This window comes from Jaculus jaculus, chromosome 17, assembly GCF_020740685.1.
Source record: "Jaculus jaculus isolate mJacJac1 chromosome 17, mJacJac1.mat.Y.cur, whole genome shotgun sequence".
NCBI lineage: Eukaryota > Metazoa > Chordata > Mammalia > Rodentia > Dipodidae > Jaculus > Jaculus jaculus.
The window spans coordinates 54803790-54821178 of NC_059118.1; the positions used below are offsets into that span (position 1 = coordinate 54803790).

General features: G+C 43.0%; 1 protein-coding gene across 5 annotated transcripts in view; it reads right to left on the reverse strand.

The window, feature by feature from the left end:
- Jarid2 (jumonji and AT-rich interaction domain containing 2) overlaps positions 1–17389 on the reverse strand; it is a 289580-nt gene that overhangs the window by 47088 nt on the left and 225103 nt on the right. For all 5 annotated transcript variants that reach the window (XM_045136482.1, XM_004667940.2, XM_045136481.1 and 2 more), the window contains one exon: positions 7693–7869. In XM_045136482.1, coding sequence (XP_044992417.1) covers positions 7693–7869 — 177 coding nt within the window. The remainder of the gene's footprint in view (positions 1–7692; positions 7870–17389) is intronic.

The window sequence follows — 17389 nt, forward strand, 5'->3', positions numbered from 1 at the left end:
CCTCATTAAAGTGCACAGTTCAATGGATTTTAGCATATACCCTAAGTGTTTCATCATCACTACAGGATCAAGGTTCAAAAGGTTTTCAATACTCCCAAAGAAGCCCCACACCGTGGGCATTGTTTTCTAACCCCTATCCTCCCCTCCCCCAGTCTAATGATTCTTGGAGTCAGGTGTAAAAAGAAAACCAAGGCTTCAAGAGAGCTTTTCTCTCAGTCCTGGGCTCATCTCCTCCTGGTGTCATAGCAATAGACATACAGGCGGGACTCTGACATTCTCACACTAAACCTAAGTGTTCCTGGCCAGCTGATGTCTTAATATATACATACATCTGCATGGAACTGAACAGACCAGTGAAAGAAAATACCTCAGACAAGGGAACTAAGATCAAATGGCTAGTCACAGGAATTCATAGAGAACTTCTACCACTAAGACAGCTCACAAAACAGTCCTGGCAAGGTTGATAATGTCACAACACTCAGCAGTGACAGCTGATTCTAGATAACCATCGGTATGTGCCAGGCATGAAACACATGAACTTTCTAGGATTTTCTTAGCATTTCTAAAATTATTCCAGCTTCCAGATTTTTTTTCAATCATGTGTTAATGACACTGGCCAGTACAGCAGATTCAACCAGCCAAAGCCTATGAAAAGGGCCCTCCAGAGATCTCTTTCAAAGAAATCTGAATTACAGAAAGGTCATGTGAGGACACAACCATAAGAACTTGGCTTCTATGCTGTGCTCTAGTTACGATGCCCAATAGCCTCTAACAAACAGTGGCCCACATGTGCTGGGGGATGATTAGGACGACAGATTTTATAAGATGACTTTCATGCACTGTTGCTCTTTCAAAGAGCAAGGCCAACACCCACTAAAACTTATCTGGACTAGTCACTTGCCTTGACAAGAAAAATGGAAGTACCAGAGGTTACAAAGAGGCAAAAGGATATCCCATGGACATCTAAACTGGACAAGCAGCATTCCTCAATCAGGCAAGACCATGGCCCATGCCACACAAACACTCCCACCACTCCAGGCAGAGGGGGACTCTCTGCACCTTGATGACAGCCACAGAGCACGAATGCATAAACTCATTCAAATGATTGCTTCTTGGACCTTCCACATAGGTCCCTGATGTGAATCCAAAAGCAATTAAGCCATTTCAGCCGGGAGTCCAGTGGCATGTTGTTTAAAAATCTTCCGAGAAAGACCCCTTTCCAGAAAGGAAAAGGCACAATAGTCTCTCCTATTCCTTCTAACATTTGAAAAAATGTAACATGGTACTGGCTTGACCAATGAACTATCACTAGCCAAGTTCTCTCCTATAAAAGATAACCAAGGGCTCACCACAGAACTGAGTTAAAGCCCAAGCCAGATCCATCCCATACTTATTAACTAATTCTTCTCATCTACCACACAGGAAGAAAAAAACAAACAATTAGGAACAGTGTTAAAAACTAAAGCATTTCAAATATCAGCTTGTACTACGAACGCACACAAAACAATGTTTTGATTGTATTGTTTGATTTCCAAATAGCAATTACGTGGGGGGGGGGGGGGCTCTACTGCTGGGATCATCTGAGGTTCTGTATATGTAAACTTATTTTTGAAGCCAAGTATGTTGGTGCATGCCTTTAATCCCAGCTCTCAGGAGGCAGAGGAAGGAAGACTGCTGCTGTGAATCTGAGACCACACTGAGACTACATAGTGAACTCCAGGTCAGCCTGGGCTAGAGCGAGACACTACCTTGAGAAACCAAAAAACAATAAATAAATAATGAAGATTTGTTCTGACAGAGTTTACCATGACAAGAAGGCAAGAAAACAGGGAGAAAGAGAGAAATATAGTTCTTATATTGCAACATGGAAGAGTTGAAAACAGAGTTGGATTAAAAAAGCTTAGGGTTGGGGTCTGGAGGTCCTTGGGCACCCATTCTATTTCTACTTGCAGATAAATCAAATTACAAAAAAAAAAAAAAAAAAATCAGGGGCTGGAGAGATGGTTTGGCAGTTAAGTGCTTGTGTGTGAAGCGAAAGGACCCAGGTTCAAGGCTAGATTCCCCAGGACCCACATAAGCCAGATGCACAAGGTGTCACATGTATCTAGAGTTCATTTGCAGGGGCTGGAGGCCCTGATGTGCCCATTCTCTCCTCTCCCTCTCTCTGAAATAAATAAATAAAAATAAACAACAACAACAATAACAAAAATCAGAGTGGCTGAATAAATGCCTCGCCTGGAAGCTAACTGGACTAACTGGAGGCGGGGAAAGTAATGAAACTAAAATCCTGTGATAGAAGATGAACTAGTGAAAAAGATATCTCAAATACATGGGGGCTGGAAAGCTGGCTCAACAGTTAAATGCACTTACATGATTACTGAAAATAATCCCGTCAGGACTATATCCTCATGTTTACCTCATACCACTTACCCAGGGACTTAGCCTAAGCTCCACTGGTACCAGACCTGTGGACTTACAACTCAGAGACCACAAAACTGCTACTTCTCTCATCAAAGACTCATGCTATAAATGGGAAACTGAGGTTTTAGAGTGCTTCCTGGAACCCCTGAGTTCATATCTATACACTAAATCAATAATGGGCAATTCCATATTTAAGAGAATGATTTTTAAACTACCACATTTTATTTAGATTTTACAAAGGAGTGTGGAAAGAGGAAGCCTTTCCACATACCTGAGAGGTATGGGGAAAGAAGTATACCACATGGAGCCCAAAAGCCCATGTGGAACACGTGTAGCTCAGAAGTCCATGTGGCTAGATGGATCTGGGGAAAAAGCATGGAAAGAAAAGAAAAAAGAAAGTTCAAGGAGCTCTTGCGGGAAGGATGAAGAGCCCATGAGTGCAGAGAGTAAGAGCTAGGGGGCCGTCCAAGCTGGGCTTGGGCCTGGGCCAGCCAGCCCAGACCCAGCTGAGGGAAAAAGCTCACCCACAGCTGGAAGTTCCCAAGTGATCAGAGAGAGCAAGAGAGACTGCACTCTCCTTGCAAAGGAAATTATAAGCTCAGGGTGGTGGGCTGTCTTTTGCCCCAGGTGAACCAGAGGGCCAGCTGGTTAGTTAGGTCTAGGGGCTATCTCAGGAACAGATCAGCTTAACTTGACCAACCATAATGTTTAAATTCTATGAAAGAACCCCCCTCCCAGGAAGGGTCCTGATTGTGGTGAAACAGGTCTTTGGAACTAGGCAAGAGATAAGAAAAACATTCCTACCCTTTTTCCTTGAGGGGTCATCACCCTAACTCTACCCAGCTTCAATATCACTGTAAGGAGGTCAGAGCCAAAAGACACTGAAACTCATTTGTAGACTAAAAATTACCCAACAAAGTTTCTAAAACTGTAAGCATTAATAAGCAAAGTCTCCAAATGAAAAAGTTTAACTCTTTTCAATCACCATGGTATTTTCACTCAAACACTAAATTTTTAAATTAGTAAAATCTCAGAAAACATTTCAACTATGTATGTGCATACAGAGATACTTGTAGTGACAAATACAGAGAGATGGATGCCTTTCCTTGACTCCTACGGACAACAGTCAGTGCAGAATGGGCATCCTCTTCTCTGAGGTGTGTGAACTCAGCCAACTCTCTAACCCTCATCCCCAACCTTTCATACACCTCTGCAGGGTGCTGTCAATCCTAAAGTTCATGTGGAAAGAGAATTAAGATCACTGGAAAAAAAAATTAAAGTTGACATTAGGAGCTGAATCTTGAGAAAATGGCCAAGTGAACCTTCTCTTCAGCAAGCACAAGCAAGATGATAAAAGGGGATGGATGAGGAGTTAATGACAAGCAAGCAAATATACATAAGATTGCTTTAAACAATCAAGAGCACAGATGACTCCCTGGTCCAATCACAGTTAAGAGTGTGAAAAGCAATGAAGAAGCTTAGGAAGCTACTCAGGTCGTATGCTAAGGAAATACGTGTCTATGGGGACATACCAAAATCATGTGGTAGTCTGAATAGATGCCCCCAATATATTCAGTGTTTTATTAATTGGTAGTTTAGGTCTGCAGCTACCTGGCTGGAGGAGGTGTCACTTAAGGTATGGTGGAGGGTTTGATTTGCAAAGTGCTGAGTTCCTCCTAGAGTTTCTGAAGTGTGCTGCTTGTTATGGTTTTTGGCTTGTGCTTCTCTCCCTGTGCTTGGTCCTGTGAAGGCAGGCTGCCAGCTTCTTCTGCCATTTATGGGACTTCCCCTGGATGTGGTGGAAGCTTCAATAAATCCTTCCTCCATAACTGTGCCTGGTCTGGAAGTTCATCTCAGCAAACCTGAAGCTGTCTGCTACAGGCAGTATACTAAGGAAATACATTTCTATGGTGGACATACCAAAATGAACAGATAATAAGGGCAATTTGTATTTTATTCATTTGCATTTACTTTTAATCCCCTCCTCTCATATCAAAAAGAAAACTAGCGCATTGCCTCATCAAAAAAGTACTAAAAAAAGTGACAGTGGAGGGTGAAACAGGAGGTGAGACATGTCCATCACACCCTACAGGGCTCAGGGAGCTGGCAGAAAGAATGTAAGACCCAAAAGAAGTGGAGGTGTGCTTTGCAATAAACACGGTCTCCAGACACAAAATGGCCGTGGCCTTCATGACCTCACAGTGGCTGATACAACCGACGCAAGCCTGCATAAGAGAAGGAAAGCATGAGGACGTCGGGTGGTAGAGGAGTTGAAAGGAAGGCTCTCGGCCAGGCGTGCTGCTGCCTGGAACCGCAGAGGCAGAGGCAGGCGTGCGAGGCCAGCCTGAGACTATCTAGTGAGTTCCAGGTCAGCCTGGCTAGAGTGAGACCTACCTTGGAAAAAACGAAACAAACAACAACAAAAAAGGGTCTTCGTGAAGGTGGTATGGGGCAGGGGTGGGAAGGGGGGAGAAATAGCACACTGCATTTTCTCATGATTAAAAAAGAAAATTGCTACAATCAAGTTTTCTTCCATTGTATCTACACTGACAGCTTCAGCCTCAGCCTCTGCTCTCTGTGGCTCAGCTGCCTTTCACCATCACCACAGACTCAGCACAGGACAAAGTCCCTAACATCCCCCAGATCAAACCTCTTCCCAATCCTCTACTTGACCTTCACTCTGCCTCCTTGAACTGCAGGTTCCCAAGCTCTGACCAGCTCTTTCCTGGGTGGAATCCTTCTACTCCAACTATATTTCCTTTTATCAAACTATCCCCTGAAGCCCATGAACTTATCTAGTTCATTTTGGCTCTACAACTAAAATTATCAATAGCTCCCTATTGCCTGTAATAAAATTCTTCCTCCTGCCTAGAAGAGCATATGACAATGACTCAATCAAGATTTTCCAAAGTATACTCAGTAACACAATTAAACCTCCCCTCACAGGTATATTTTCCATGCTGGTGTAACAACATGTCACCACTCCAAACAAGCTGGCAATGCTGCATCTTGGACCCTTCATACCATTCTCCTTCCCTGTGTTGTTAATGCATGTATAGCACCTGCATGCAGCTTTCCTTAATCACCAAGATTCCCTGTTGATCAAAACTACAGGTAGTAAGTTCCTGTAATCAAGATTCAAATTTAGATCATGATTTTTTTATTGGACACATTTCCTCAATCAAGCTGCAACTCCATAAAAAAGGGTCACATCACTGAGCATGGGTGCATACCTTTAATCCCAGCACTCAGAAAGCAGAGGTTGGAGGATCTCTAAGAGTTCAAGGCAAGCCTGGGACTACAGAGTGAGTTCCAGATCAGCCTGTGTTAAGAGTGAGACCCTACCTCGGGGGGTAAAAAAATAAAAAAAAAAAAAAAAAACACCCAAGCCGGCGTGGTGGCGCACGCCTTTAATCCCAGCACTCGGGAGGCAGAGGTAGGAGGATCGCCGAGAGTCCCAGGCCACCCTGAGACTACATAGTGAATACCAGCCTGAGCCAGAGTGAGACCCTACCTCGAAAAACCAAAAAAAAAAAAAAAAAAAAAAAAAAAACCACACACAAAAAAAACACCCAACTAAAAGGGTGTGTGTGTGTCATATGCTCTACCATGTCTATGTGCCACCTAAACACAGTCCTGAGACAGGGAACAAGTAGAAAATAACCAAGTTCACTAAGGATAAATGCTATACCAGATTCATAGTGAGTTCACAGGGGCAAGCAGGAGTCTAGTACACAGACAGAAATGTGACAGTGCTTCACATCACCTAAATCCAACACTGACTTGCTGCAGAGTTTATAAAAAGGGTCTCTCTTCTTTGAGCCTCTTAGGCAAGTCCTAAGTGATTTAGTCCAGTGAAGCAGCTGAGAGAGCATCAATGGAAAAGACCATGGCATCTCCACACCACCATCTCCTAGGCTTCCTTGTCCCTGCCACATGCAATTCCAGGTACCAAGTCCTGTCAATTCCATCTTTCAATCACACTGTATCAACCCCTTCTTTTCAGACAGTCGTGCACAACACAGGAGTATTTTAGTCAACAGTGAATCCTGTTATAATTATGGCCCCTTGAGATTATAAAGGAGGGGTCAAGGAGATAGCTCGGCAGTTTAAAGGTACGTGGTTGCATAGCCACTTGGCCTGGGTTCAATTCCCCCACCACCCACATAAGCCAGATGTAAAAAATGGAGCATACATCCAGAGTTCATTTTCAGTAGCAAGAGAGAGGCCCTGACATGCTCATTCTTACAGAAGGAAAAAGGGTTATAATGGAGCTGAGCAAAAAGATTCCTGTGGGAACACTACAACATCTGAGCAGAGTTCTCTGTGATGACACTGCTCTCCTAAAAGCTGCTGTGCTGCCAGGCAATGCCACAGTGCCCACACATCATGTGCAGCACCCAGATCTCTGTCTAGTAAGTAAGTTTTAAAAAATAAATGAAATAAACCAGTCATGGTGGCACATGGCTTTAATCCCAGCACTTGGGAGGCAGAGGTAGGACGATTGCCATGAGTTCAGGCCACCTTGAGACTACACAGTAAATTACAGGTAAGCCTGAGCTAGAGTGAGTCCCTACCTCGAAAGAAAAAAAAAGACGAAGAAAGAAAATATTCATAGAAAGCACAGTGTATGGAAAGCCTCAAAAAAAAATTACTATTTATTTACAAGCAGAGAGATAGAAGAGATAAAGATAGACAGAATGGGCATAACCAGGGCCTCTAGGTACTGCAAACAAATTCCAGATGCATGCACCACTTTGTGCATCTGGCTTTATGATGGGTCCTGGCAAATCAAACCCAGGTTATTAGTTTTTGTAGGCATATGCCTTACTGCTGAGCCATTTCTCCAGCCCTCCTTCGACTCCTTAATACTTGGGGAAGAAAATGAGAACAGATGGGGATTTACTCTAAGTATGCACACAGGTCTACAGTGTACACCTGCTGAAAACAAAATAGAAAACAAAGGTTTGCCTATCTGGAGCCCATCCTTACTGATGTTTCCTCTGTGGATTCCTACCACCTGCAGTCTGAGGGACTTTATCAGTTTATACCACAGAAGAAATCTATACTACTCTTAATGCAATCATTTAGAATACACCAGGGCTGATCTGTGTGAGCCTAGCAATCTCTTTGTCATAAGGAGCCCAGCAGTTGGAGCAGCACCCAGAACAATCTAACAGATACTGAGCTGTATGCTTCAACCTCTTCTCCTCCAGCTCCTGCCCCAAAGCTTGGTTTTCACCTTTTGAAAGTCCTTGGCAGTGGACCTACCATGCCCATTGTGAACGTGTTTGTGGGTTTTTCCTTTCCTGGGGGTTGACTGGCATGAAGATGAAGCATTGTTGGTGGCTGTTTTGATGTCTTCTGTCTCATCATCTTCCTCCTCGACGTCCTCCTCATCCTGAGAGCTTCCAAAATATACCATACTGTTGGGGAGCGCAGGAGAACCTGGTGGGTTAAGACAGACAGAAAGCTCGTGAACCCCAGCCTTCACATTCACTCCTTCCATTTTCAAAGTTCCAACCTGAGTCCATGCAAAGCACATAAACGAAAGCTACTCTTCAAACACCTGGCAGGAGTACAACGCAGACCATCTGTGTCCTTCAACAGATTTCAAGCAAAATCCCCCAGCGAGGATTTGCCAAACATAACAAATTAAGACTTAAAAACCTCATCTGCAACATTCCTTAAAAAAAAAAAAAAAATCAAGGAATGAATTGCACTAGAAAACTGTATGCACAATGAGTACATCCACCCAAATCATTGAGAAGAGCCCAGTCTACATGTCTACATTATATATTTGACTTACATGACAAGAAATGAAAGAAAAGAAAAAATGAAGGAAGCAATAAAAACAATTTTATTTTGCTTGCTATAAGGTCATTGTTGTGTATTCATAACAACAAATGACAGGCATAAATTCCCCAAGACCCTAAAGTAACTAGAAGCTACTCTTAAGTTATAATTTGGGTAACATGATGTAAAATTATTAAAATAATTTCCTGCGCAACACGTAGAGTGGGATTTAAAAACAAAAGAGCCCACATGTCTTAATCTCCCCATGCTCAAATGTTGCTATTTCTCTACCAAAGACAGCCTAGGATGAAATAAGGTCACCATTACATGGAAGGACACAATTCTTCCTTATCACAAAGACAATTCAGAACAAGATACAAATCAAGTTGTTCTATGCACTGTTTGGCACTGGATGCTATGAAAACTCTAGAGATAACCCCTTCATTTTTTTTTTTTTCTCCAGATTGGGCATTTCTGGGAAAATCAAGTACTAGAATATCTGATTAACATTAAAGCTCTCCTATTACCCAACTCCCCTACACAGGACTCAAAGGGACATCTATTTGGGCATGGTGGTGTCTTTCATCCCAGCGCTCGAGGGGCACAGTGCAGCAGACAGCTTCAGGTTTGCTGAGATGAATTTCCAGACCAGGCACAGCTATGGAGGAAAGGATTTATTGGAACTTACAGATCAGGGGAAGCTCCACAATGGTACTGTAATCTTTGAAAATAGTACAAGAAGCTGCCCTGCCTTCACAGGTCCAAGCACACAGAGAGAAAAAAAAGCCACAAGCCAAATCCCACAGCTCACTTCAGGAACTCAGGCACTTGGCATATCTTTAGACTGTCAAATCCACCACTGTACCTTAGGGCTGGACCACCCAGTGACACCTCCTCCACCCAGGTGGCTGGAAATCCAAGGCTTTTTAGGTTTTAATAAACTCCTGAATCTATTGGGGAACATTCATTTGGAAAATGGAATGTGTAAGGAATGGGATGGTCCCTCTATGCAGTGTACTATGACCTTCCTGTATCACCTTGTTTCTAATATCTTTTGATTGCTACATAGCACAGAATGTTTCTTGCCTATGTGACCTATGTAACCTTGTGACTTCTTGTAATAGCCCCACCCCTTGTTTAACAGTATACAACTTTGTGGTTTACCTCTGATCCTATTTCTACTGTAAACATCATGTAGATATTTCTAATAAAAGCTGACACTCCAAAAAGACAAGGGCTGCATCTTGAGATCCTGAACTATGGGGTACACCAGATTTCCTTTTTTTTTTTCCTACCCAATAAAACTGGAAACCACAATCCATGAGTCAATGGTCTTACTTACCAGAACCCATAACATAGTCAAATTAACACATTCTGCCCCTGCAGATTGTCCTTGGCCCAATTTAAAAAGTCTTTAGCAACTTAAGATAGTACCAAAGTCCCAAGTCTCCTCTGAGATTTAAGATTGTCTCTTAGCTATAAGTCCTGTAAAACCCAACAATTTATGTACTTTCAACATAAAAAGACAGAGAGTAAACATTTTCAACTGGCATAGGGAATAACAAGAAAGAGTTTAAAACAATGCGAACTCAGTAACTATTAGACCAGCATCAACTCCTGCACTTCAAGTCCTGTAACATAACCGGTGACTGACAGTTTCTGGATTATCAAATTCTGCCCCTCCAGCTGGGCAGAATACCCAGATAAAACTTCCATCCCTGGCCAACAGTCTCCACCATACCCCTTGCCCAGTCCTGTTATTTCCTCAGGCATCCTCTTCATTGTTTTAATGTAAAGCAGTTAGGCCACCTTCCTTAAGACTGCTAATGTGTTTGATAACAGCAGCTTCAGTAACCTAAAAAAAATCTCAGTGCCTGTAATTTTAACTTGCTTGAGGTTTTCCAAGTTAAAATCTTAAATCTTTCAGTCTAATATCTGTAGCCAAGCACATCTTTACAAGTTTAGCTTTGATCAAACTGCTTGGGCCTGAGCAGCAGAACGCAGGCCAGCCATTATACCAGTACCCCACTTCCAACAAAATACTCTGCAGTCTTTCCTTACCCTTAGAAAGTTCATAAGCTGAACCTCCAAATACAATTCTTCTGCACTTAGCATTCTCAAACTCTCATCAGAATAGTCCACAAAGGCTGGCTTGCCACTCCAGAAGGTGTCTTGAGTTATAAGTATGAAGTTCATGCCCATTCCTCCAAATCAAAAGTTCCAACCCAGAAGACATAGATTGTTAACTAGAAAATTCTCTGTGCCAGGGATGGGATACCTTCCAGTGAGTTCTTAGCCAGAGAGGTCACTGATACCCCCAAAACATTACAGGCCATTGCCTAGGCCCTTGGTTTCCCACCAGGAATAGACCCTATTGCTGAAGAGTCCACCTACTTGGGCATCAAGGTCACTGAGAAATCCTGCTGGAGATGAGCTGAAAACCCTTGCAAGTTGATCAGCTGACAAAAAGTTGGAAAAAGCTATGCTTCATGTAGTTTAATGGGAGAGAAATAACTAGTGGAGATACTCAACAGGCCAAATGAGCCAATAGGTACAACAGTGGCATGTCTATTATGAGGGAAACCAATCGCTCTCTAATTGGACCAAAGGCCTGCTCCATGGGATAGAATACAGCCCTGATACTGAAAACCTACAAAATGGGTAGTCATGAGCCCTATGGGTACAATGTCTGCTGTTGTCTAGCTAAAAGTATATACTGTGTTTGACAAATTGCCCAGTAATCACTTCTCTTAATGTTCATACCCATATATTAATGCTACTCTCACTTTTGATTAGAAAGCCTTCTCTTTTCAGATGACAGTGACCTTAGGATGACTTAGAAGGCACCACAGTGCTGAAAAAAAATGACAGAGGAGTGATCAGCACTGCAATATCTCTATCACACCTTCCAAGGCTCAGGGTCCATTGCAGAAGAGGTGGTAGAAAGAATGTAAAAGCTAAAGGAAGAGTAGGACTCTTTCCAACATGCTCCTCCAGACACAAAATGGCCTGGATATCCATGACCTTGCAGTGGCTGACACTACCTACCCAAGACCATCATAATAGGAGGAAAAGATGATGACATCAAAATAAAAAAGAGACTGATTGAGAGGAGAAAGGGCTATGAAGGAGAGTTGAGTTGCAAAGGGGAAAGTGGGGGAGGGAGGGAATTACCATGTTATGAAAGTTGTCAATACAAAAAAAAAAAAAAAAATGTTCCCAAAGACCAAAATCCACACGATCAGATTCATTTCAACACTCTACCCCACTCTTAGTACCAATTTCTGTAGCAGACAGCTTCAGGTTCACTGAGATGAACCTCTAGACCAGACAGGGCTATGGAGGAAGGGATATTTTCCAGGGGAGGTTCCATAGTGGTAGAAGAAGCTGGCCTATCTTCACAGATCCAGGTAGAGAGAGAGAGAAAGGCCACAAGCCAAATCTCAAGCACACTTCAGGAACTCCAGAAGAACTCAGGCACGTTGCATATCTTTAGACTGGAATGTCAAATCCACCACCACTCCTTAGGGCTGGACCACCACCTGACACCTCCTCCATCCAGGTGACTAGAAATCCAAGAACTTTTAATAAATTCCTGAATCTACTGTGGGGCATTTATTCAAACTATCACACACAGGTAGGAGGTTTGCTGTGAGTTTGAGGCCAGACTGAGACTACATAGTGAATTCCAGGTCAGAATGGGCTGGAGAGAGACCCTACCTTGAATAACAAACAAACAATCTGCTTTTCAAGTACAGTGGGAAAAACCATCCTGCCTAACATGATGAACAACTTAACAAAAACAGAAAACAGCTGGGCCTGGTGGTACACTCTTGTAATCCCAGCACTCAAGAAGCTGAAGCAATAGATTATCACAAGTCCAAAGCCAGCCTGGGCTACATAGTGAGAGCCAGACCAGCCTGAGCTGTACAGTAGTAAGATCTTGAATGGGTAAATGGGGGGAGAGAGTAGCTGAGGGAGAATCGTTGGGGGGAGGAGAGTCAGATATGGGAAAGAACAATCTGCAAGCCAGAAGCTAAGAGAACTGTACAGAAGAAAGTAATTGGCTACTTACTCTCCAACCAAAAGATCTTAAAATTGTAACAATGCAAATACCTAAAGAGTATGAGACAGCAGGGGAAAAAGCAGTTTGCTTTTGACCTAAATGGCGATTTTGATTTTATACATATGTCTGACAAGCTGGTATGCACCTGAAGAGAAAGAAACCATCAATAAAAGAACATGTGTGATGAAGGGTTCCCCTATAGACTGGGAACAAACACCTTTTCAGGAGAAGGTGAACCACAAAGGATTGAAGGTGCAGTTGTCAGCTCTCTACCACCAGAAAGGAGAAGATGCCTTAGTTCCAACATCATTTGTAACCATGCAAGGACAACACTCATCCTCCTATAAGAAGGCACTGCTTGGTAATAACTATATTTCACACAGAAAGCACACACCTCCCAAATGAAGCTGAGCCCATCTACCTGCACATCTCCTTGGCCTTCCTGAGACAAAAAAATTAAATCAGCCAGGCTTGGTGGTGCATGCCTTTAATCCCAGCACTCAGGAAGCAGAGGTAGGAGTTCAAGGCCACCATGAGACCATATAGTGAATTTCAGGACAACCTGGGCTAGAGTAAAACCCAAAATTGAAAAATAAAAATAAAAGCAAATTAAATGTATGTATGTATGTATGTATGTATGTATTTTCCAACAATTTCATGCTACTATTCTGTACCATGTACCCTGTATCACCACACACCTGTGGAATTCCTTCAGGAATCCTGCTGGCCCATCCATTTGCTAACTAACCATGCAGCCAAACTAGCATTCCAGCCAGCACTGACTGGAGGAATCACAGGGCTGGAAACATGAAGCCCAAGCAGCACTGGGCTTTCTTATTGCGACACCACCAGCAGAGGCCTCTCTTACGCCATGGACATTCAGGATAGGGTGACTGATAACCCAGAAAACAGCTAAGGCACAACCTCAATTAACGGATAGCTAAAAAGCATTTCTGAAACCATGTGATTACTGAAGACTATTATTTCCTTCTCAACTACATACAATCTGATTACCTACCTTACAAACAAGACATAGGAGAAATATGCTAGAAACAAAACATTAAGGAAAGGAAGAGATTTCACATCCTTAATGCATGCACAGAGCTACTTGACTGTAACTGGGGAACATCATCACATGTTCCTTACAATAAAGGGGTGAACATGTATGTTCCAGGATGTATTATACTGAAGCTGACTCAATATAAAGGTGCACCACTATATAGAACTCAAAAACCTAATGTAGCTGGGCATGGGGGCACACGCCTTTAATCCCAGGATTCAGGAGACAGAGGTAGGAGAACTGCTGTGAGTTCAAGGTTAGCCTGAGGCTACACAGTGTCTAGCACAAGAGCAAGACCTTACGGGCGGGGGAGTAGGAGGGGGGAACAATAATGTGTGTGTATATATTTTTTCTATTATAGGCATATAAATGTCAGTTTCATACCAAGAAATGTCATTAAGGAGACCCCATTCCTCCAAATGTCAGAAAAGCTCAAAGCTCATGTCAGCCTAGTATTCAAAAGAATAAGAATGGAGGTACAAGGATGGCAGCAGCAAGCGCAGAGCTAGGATAAAGGTGACTGGCAGCAGGAAACCCTTTCCAGAGAAAGGGCATTCCTCTCAGGACAGGAGTCAAGGCTGCTGCAAGGAGGGCAGGAAGGGATGAGCAAGGCAGACTGGGAGCAGCCCAGCGACTCCACACCGAGTTCTGCCCTCAGTTCTTGGGGCAACCACTCCAACACACAAGACCACCTTTGTGATGTGAATGAAGAAATGAAATAGACCAACTTATCACATGAATTCATATAGTATCTCTCCTCCATAAACATTGTTTTTTAAAAGAAATGATTAATGGGCTAGGGAAAGATGGCTCAACAGTTAAGGTGCTTGCCTGCAAAGCCTAACAAACCCTGTTCAATTCCCCAGTACCCACATGCATCTGGAATTCATTTGCAGGTACACTCATTCTCTCGCTACTTACAAATAAATAAATATTTTTAAAAAGAAAATAAATATCACAAATCTGAATTTTTTAAAAAGAAATGATTAATGAACAGTGAATGCATAGAGTTAAGTGCTTTTACGGTTAAGGTTGTTTTGTTTTTGGTGGGAAGTCTGTAATTTTAATAGAAAACTATACTTAAAATCACTGACATATTTTTTTCTCCTGACTATTCAAGTGCATTAGCAAATGTGTAAAAACTCAGAACTTGGATCAGATAAAGAGGAACGAGGAATGGGGATGCATCTGCTCTGTGCCAAAGCCGTATTTCATTACTTTTCAAAATTAGCTGGCAACGTCTCCACAGTATTTACTGAAGTGTAAACCAAATGTTTTCATCTGGACAAAAATCAAACTGTGGTATACTACAACCACAACAGAAATCATTTTAATCCAAAAGCTTGCTTTCTCTAATTTGGGCTTCTATAAAGTGGGATTCCTCTCTACGAAATATGTAACCAGACAAGCAATCCTTCTCATTATCTTCCCTCCCTCAACCAGTTCTTAGCAAAGCAAACATATCTGGGCTCTTTTGGAAAGACCCTTAAGGGATTCCCTTGCACAGTCATTTAGCTACGGAGTCTTAAGTCTGCAGTTTGACCCAATTAACATGGGGGTGGCCTGCTGGGTTGCCATTTCTGAGGATTCAATCTTAAAATACACGAAAAGAATGAAAAGTAAGCATCTCCCCACTATCATATTAGATTTTTTTTTTTAAAGCTAAACTTCAAAGGAAAGTGATAGGGGCCTGGGTCAGTGAATAGTTATCTACTTATTTCCTAAACCGGAGGCAGGAGAGAAGCTCTACCCCGTGACAGTGGAGAGCTACAGACAGCAACAACTCCAGCATTCAGCTTAGTTCATTAATCCAGTAATGTTTGTGCTAGACACTATTCTACATGGTAGGGGGGGCAAACAAGCCACAAGTCTACATTTACACATTCATTCATGCAAGTGACCATGAATGAGGTCTCTTAAAAGGCCACAGGCAGCAGTAGCCTGAGGTCAGTCACTTGGCCCCTCCAGTCAGTTTCCATAGGGAGAATTCTTGGCAATTCTAGCCAAAATGAATCTGATGGCCACAAGGGTGAAAGGCAATGCATACAAAAAGCACTCTGAGGCACATGGTGATACACACCTTTAATCCCAAGCCAGAGCTACAGAGTAGAGTTTCATGTCAGCCTGGGCTAGAGTAAACGACCCTGCTTCAAAAAACAAACAAACAAACAAAAAGCACTATAAGCAACTCAATGCAAAGTGGTTCTATTGGGGGAAATAATTAGTAAGCTTCAAAAGCAGCTCATGGGCATAAAGTCATGGAGGGCCTCTTGCTGATGCGCTGGAATCCAGACGCATGTACCACTTTGTGCAGCTGCTCTGCGTTGAGTCCTGGGGAACTGAATTCCAGCCAGCAGGCAGTACAAGCAAGGAATTTAAGCCATGACCTTTCTCTCCACGGCCTGTCATTCCTTCTTTTTCCCCAGGCAGGGTCTCACTCTAGCTGACCTGGAAATCGCGCTGTGGTCCTAGGCTGGACTTGCACGCCCAGCAATACTCTTGCCTCTGACGGGATTAAAGAAGTGCCCACCACGCCCAGCCCTGTCATGCTTGATATAAGCAAAATATAAGCAATGTTGTTTCCTATCTTTTTTTAATTTGTTTGTTTGTTTTGTTTTTGTTTTTTGAGGTAGGGTCTCACTCTAGCCAAGACTGACCTGGAATTCACTATGTAGTCTTAGGGTGGCTTCAAACTCATGGAGATCCTCCTACCTCTGCTTCCTAAATGCTGGGATTAAAGGAGTGCACCACCATGCCTGGCTTCCCTATCCTTTTTTCTAACCAAACAGGAAGGTAAGCAGATCAGATGCTAGATCAGTGTGGAAATACAAAATGGACTCCATGGTTAGAAAAGGTGAAAGTAGTGTAAGGAGTTTTGGAGCCTTCAGCCACGTGAACATCTTTTGCAGAGTCAATGACTTCCCAGTCATGAGGTGCCTTCAGACAGTGGACTAAATGATTCAACCTTGACACACACACAATGTAATGTGTATGCCCATCTGATTCCAGATAGAGAAAATTTCTTCTCTCTCGCCAGGAAGAGACGCCAGGGGAATTAACAGGCACCACATGTCTCCCAGCATCAGTCTCATAAATTAATCAAGAGCTGCTGTGATTAAAGCTGCAACCCACCACTTTCCTACCTTCCCCCAATGTCTCTGCACAGGAAGCTTCAAACGCACCTAAGTACACATCCCATCAGAATCACACCTGAAGACACACATCACACCTCACAGCAGACATGACAGCAACTCCTCACCTTAAGACTTGGAAGCAAGCCAGGTGTGGTGGTGCACACCTTTAATCCCAGCACTAGGGAGGCAGAGGTAAAAGGATGGCTGTGAGTTCCAAGCCACCCTGAGACTACACAGTGAATTCCAGGTCAGCCTGGGCTAAAGCAAGACCCTACCTTGAAAAAACAAAAAGCAAAACAAAAACTAAACACAAACAAACAAACAAAAGAACAACAGAACAGATTCTGGGAGCTGGGAGCTGGGGACATAGGTCAGTTGGTGAGTACATGAAGTGCCAGTAGGATGGCTTCAATCTCCAGTAGGACATAACCCAGTTGTGGTAGTACATGCCTATAATCTAGCACTGGGGAGATCAAGGCCGCTATAGGTTACATATAGTGAGTCCCAGGCCAGCCTGGACAGCAGAATGAGACCTTGTCTCAAAAAACAGAAAAGAAGAGCCAGCATGGTGGCACATGCCTTTAATCACAGCACTTGGGAGGCAGAGGTAGGAGGATTTCTGCGAGTTCAAGGCCACCCTGAAACTACATACAGAGTAAATTACAGGTCAGCCTGGGCTGGAACAAGACCCTACCTCAAAAAAAAAAGATTGGGAAGTAAGAATAATTCACCGAAAACTACTAGTCAGCACCAGGCCACCAGAGTCTTCTGTGACCTTGTGAGCTATGCACAGCCTTCTCAGATCAAATCAGAGACAAACACTAATTAATCTGTCATGTTTTTTGAAGGCACAGACAGCAGCAATGTACAGGATGAAACCTCCGTGGCCAGTAAGGTGCTTGGCCAACAATG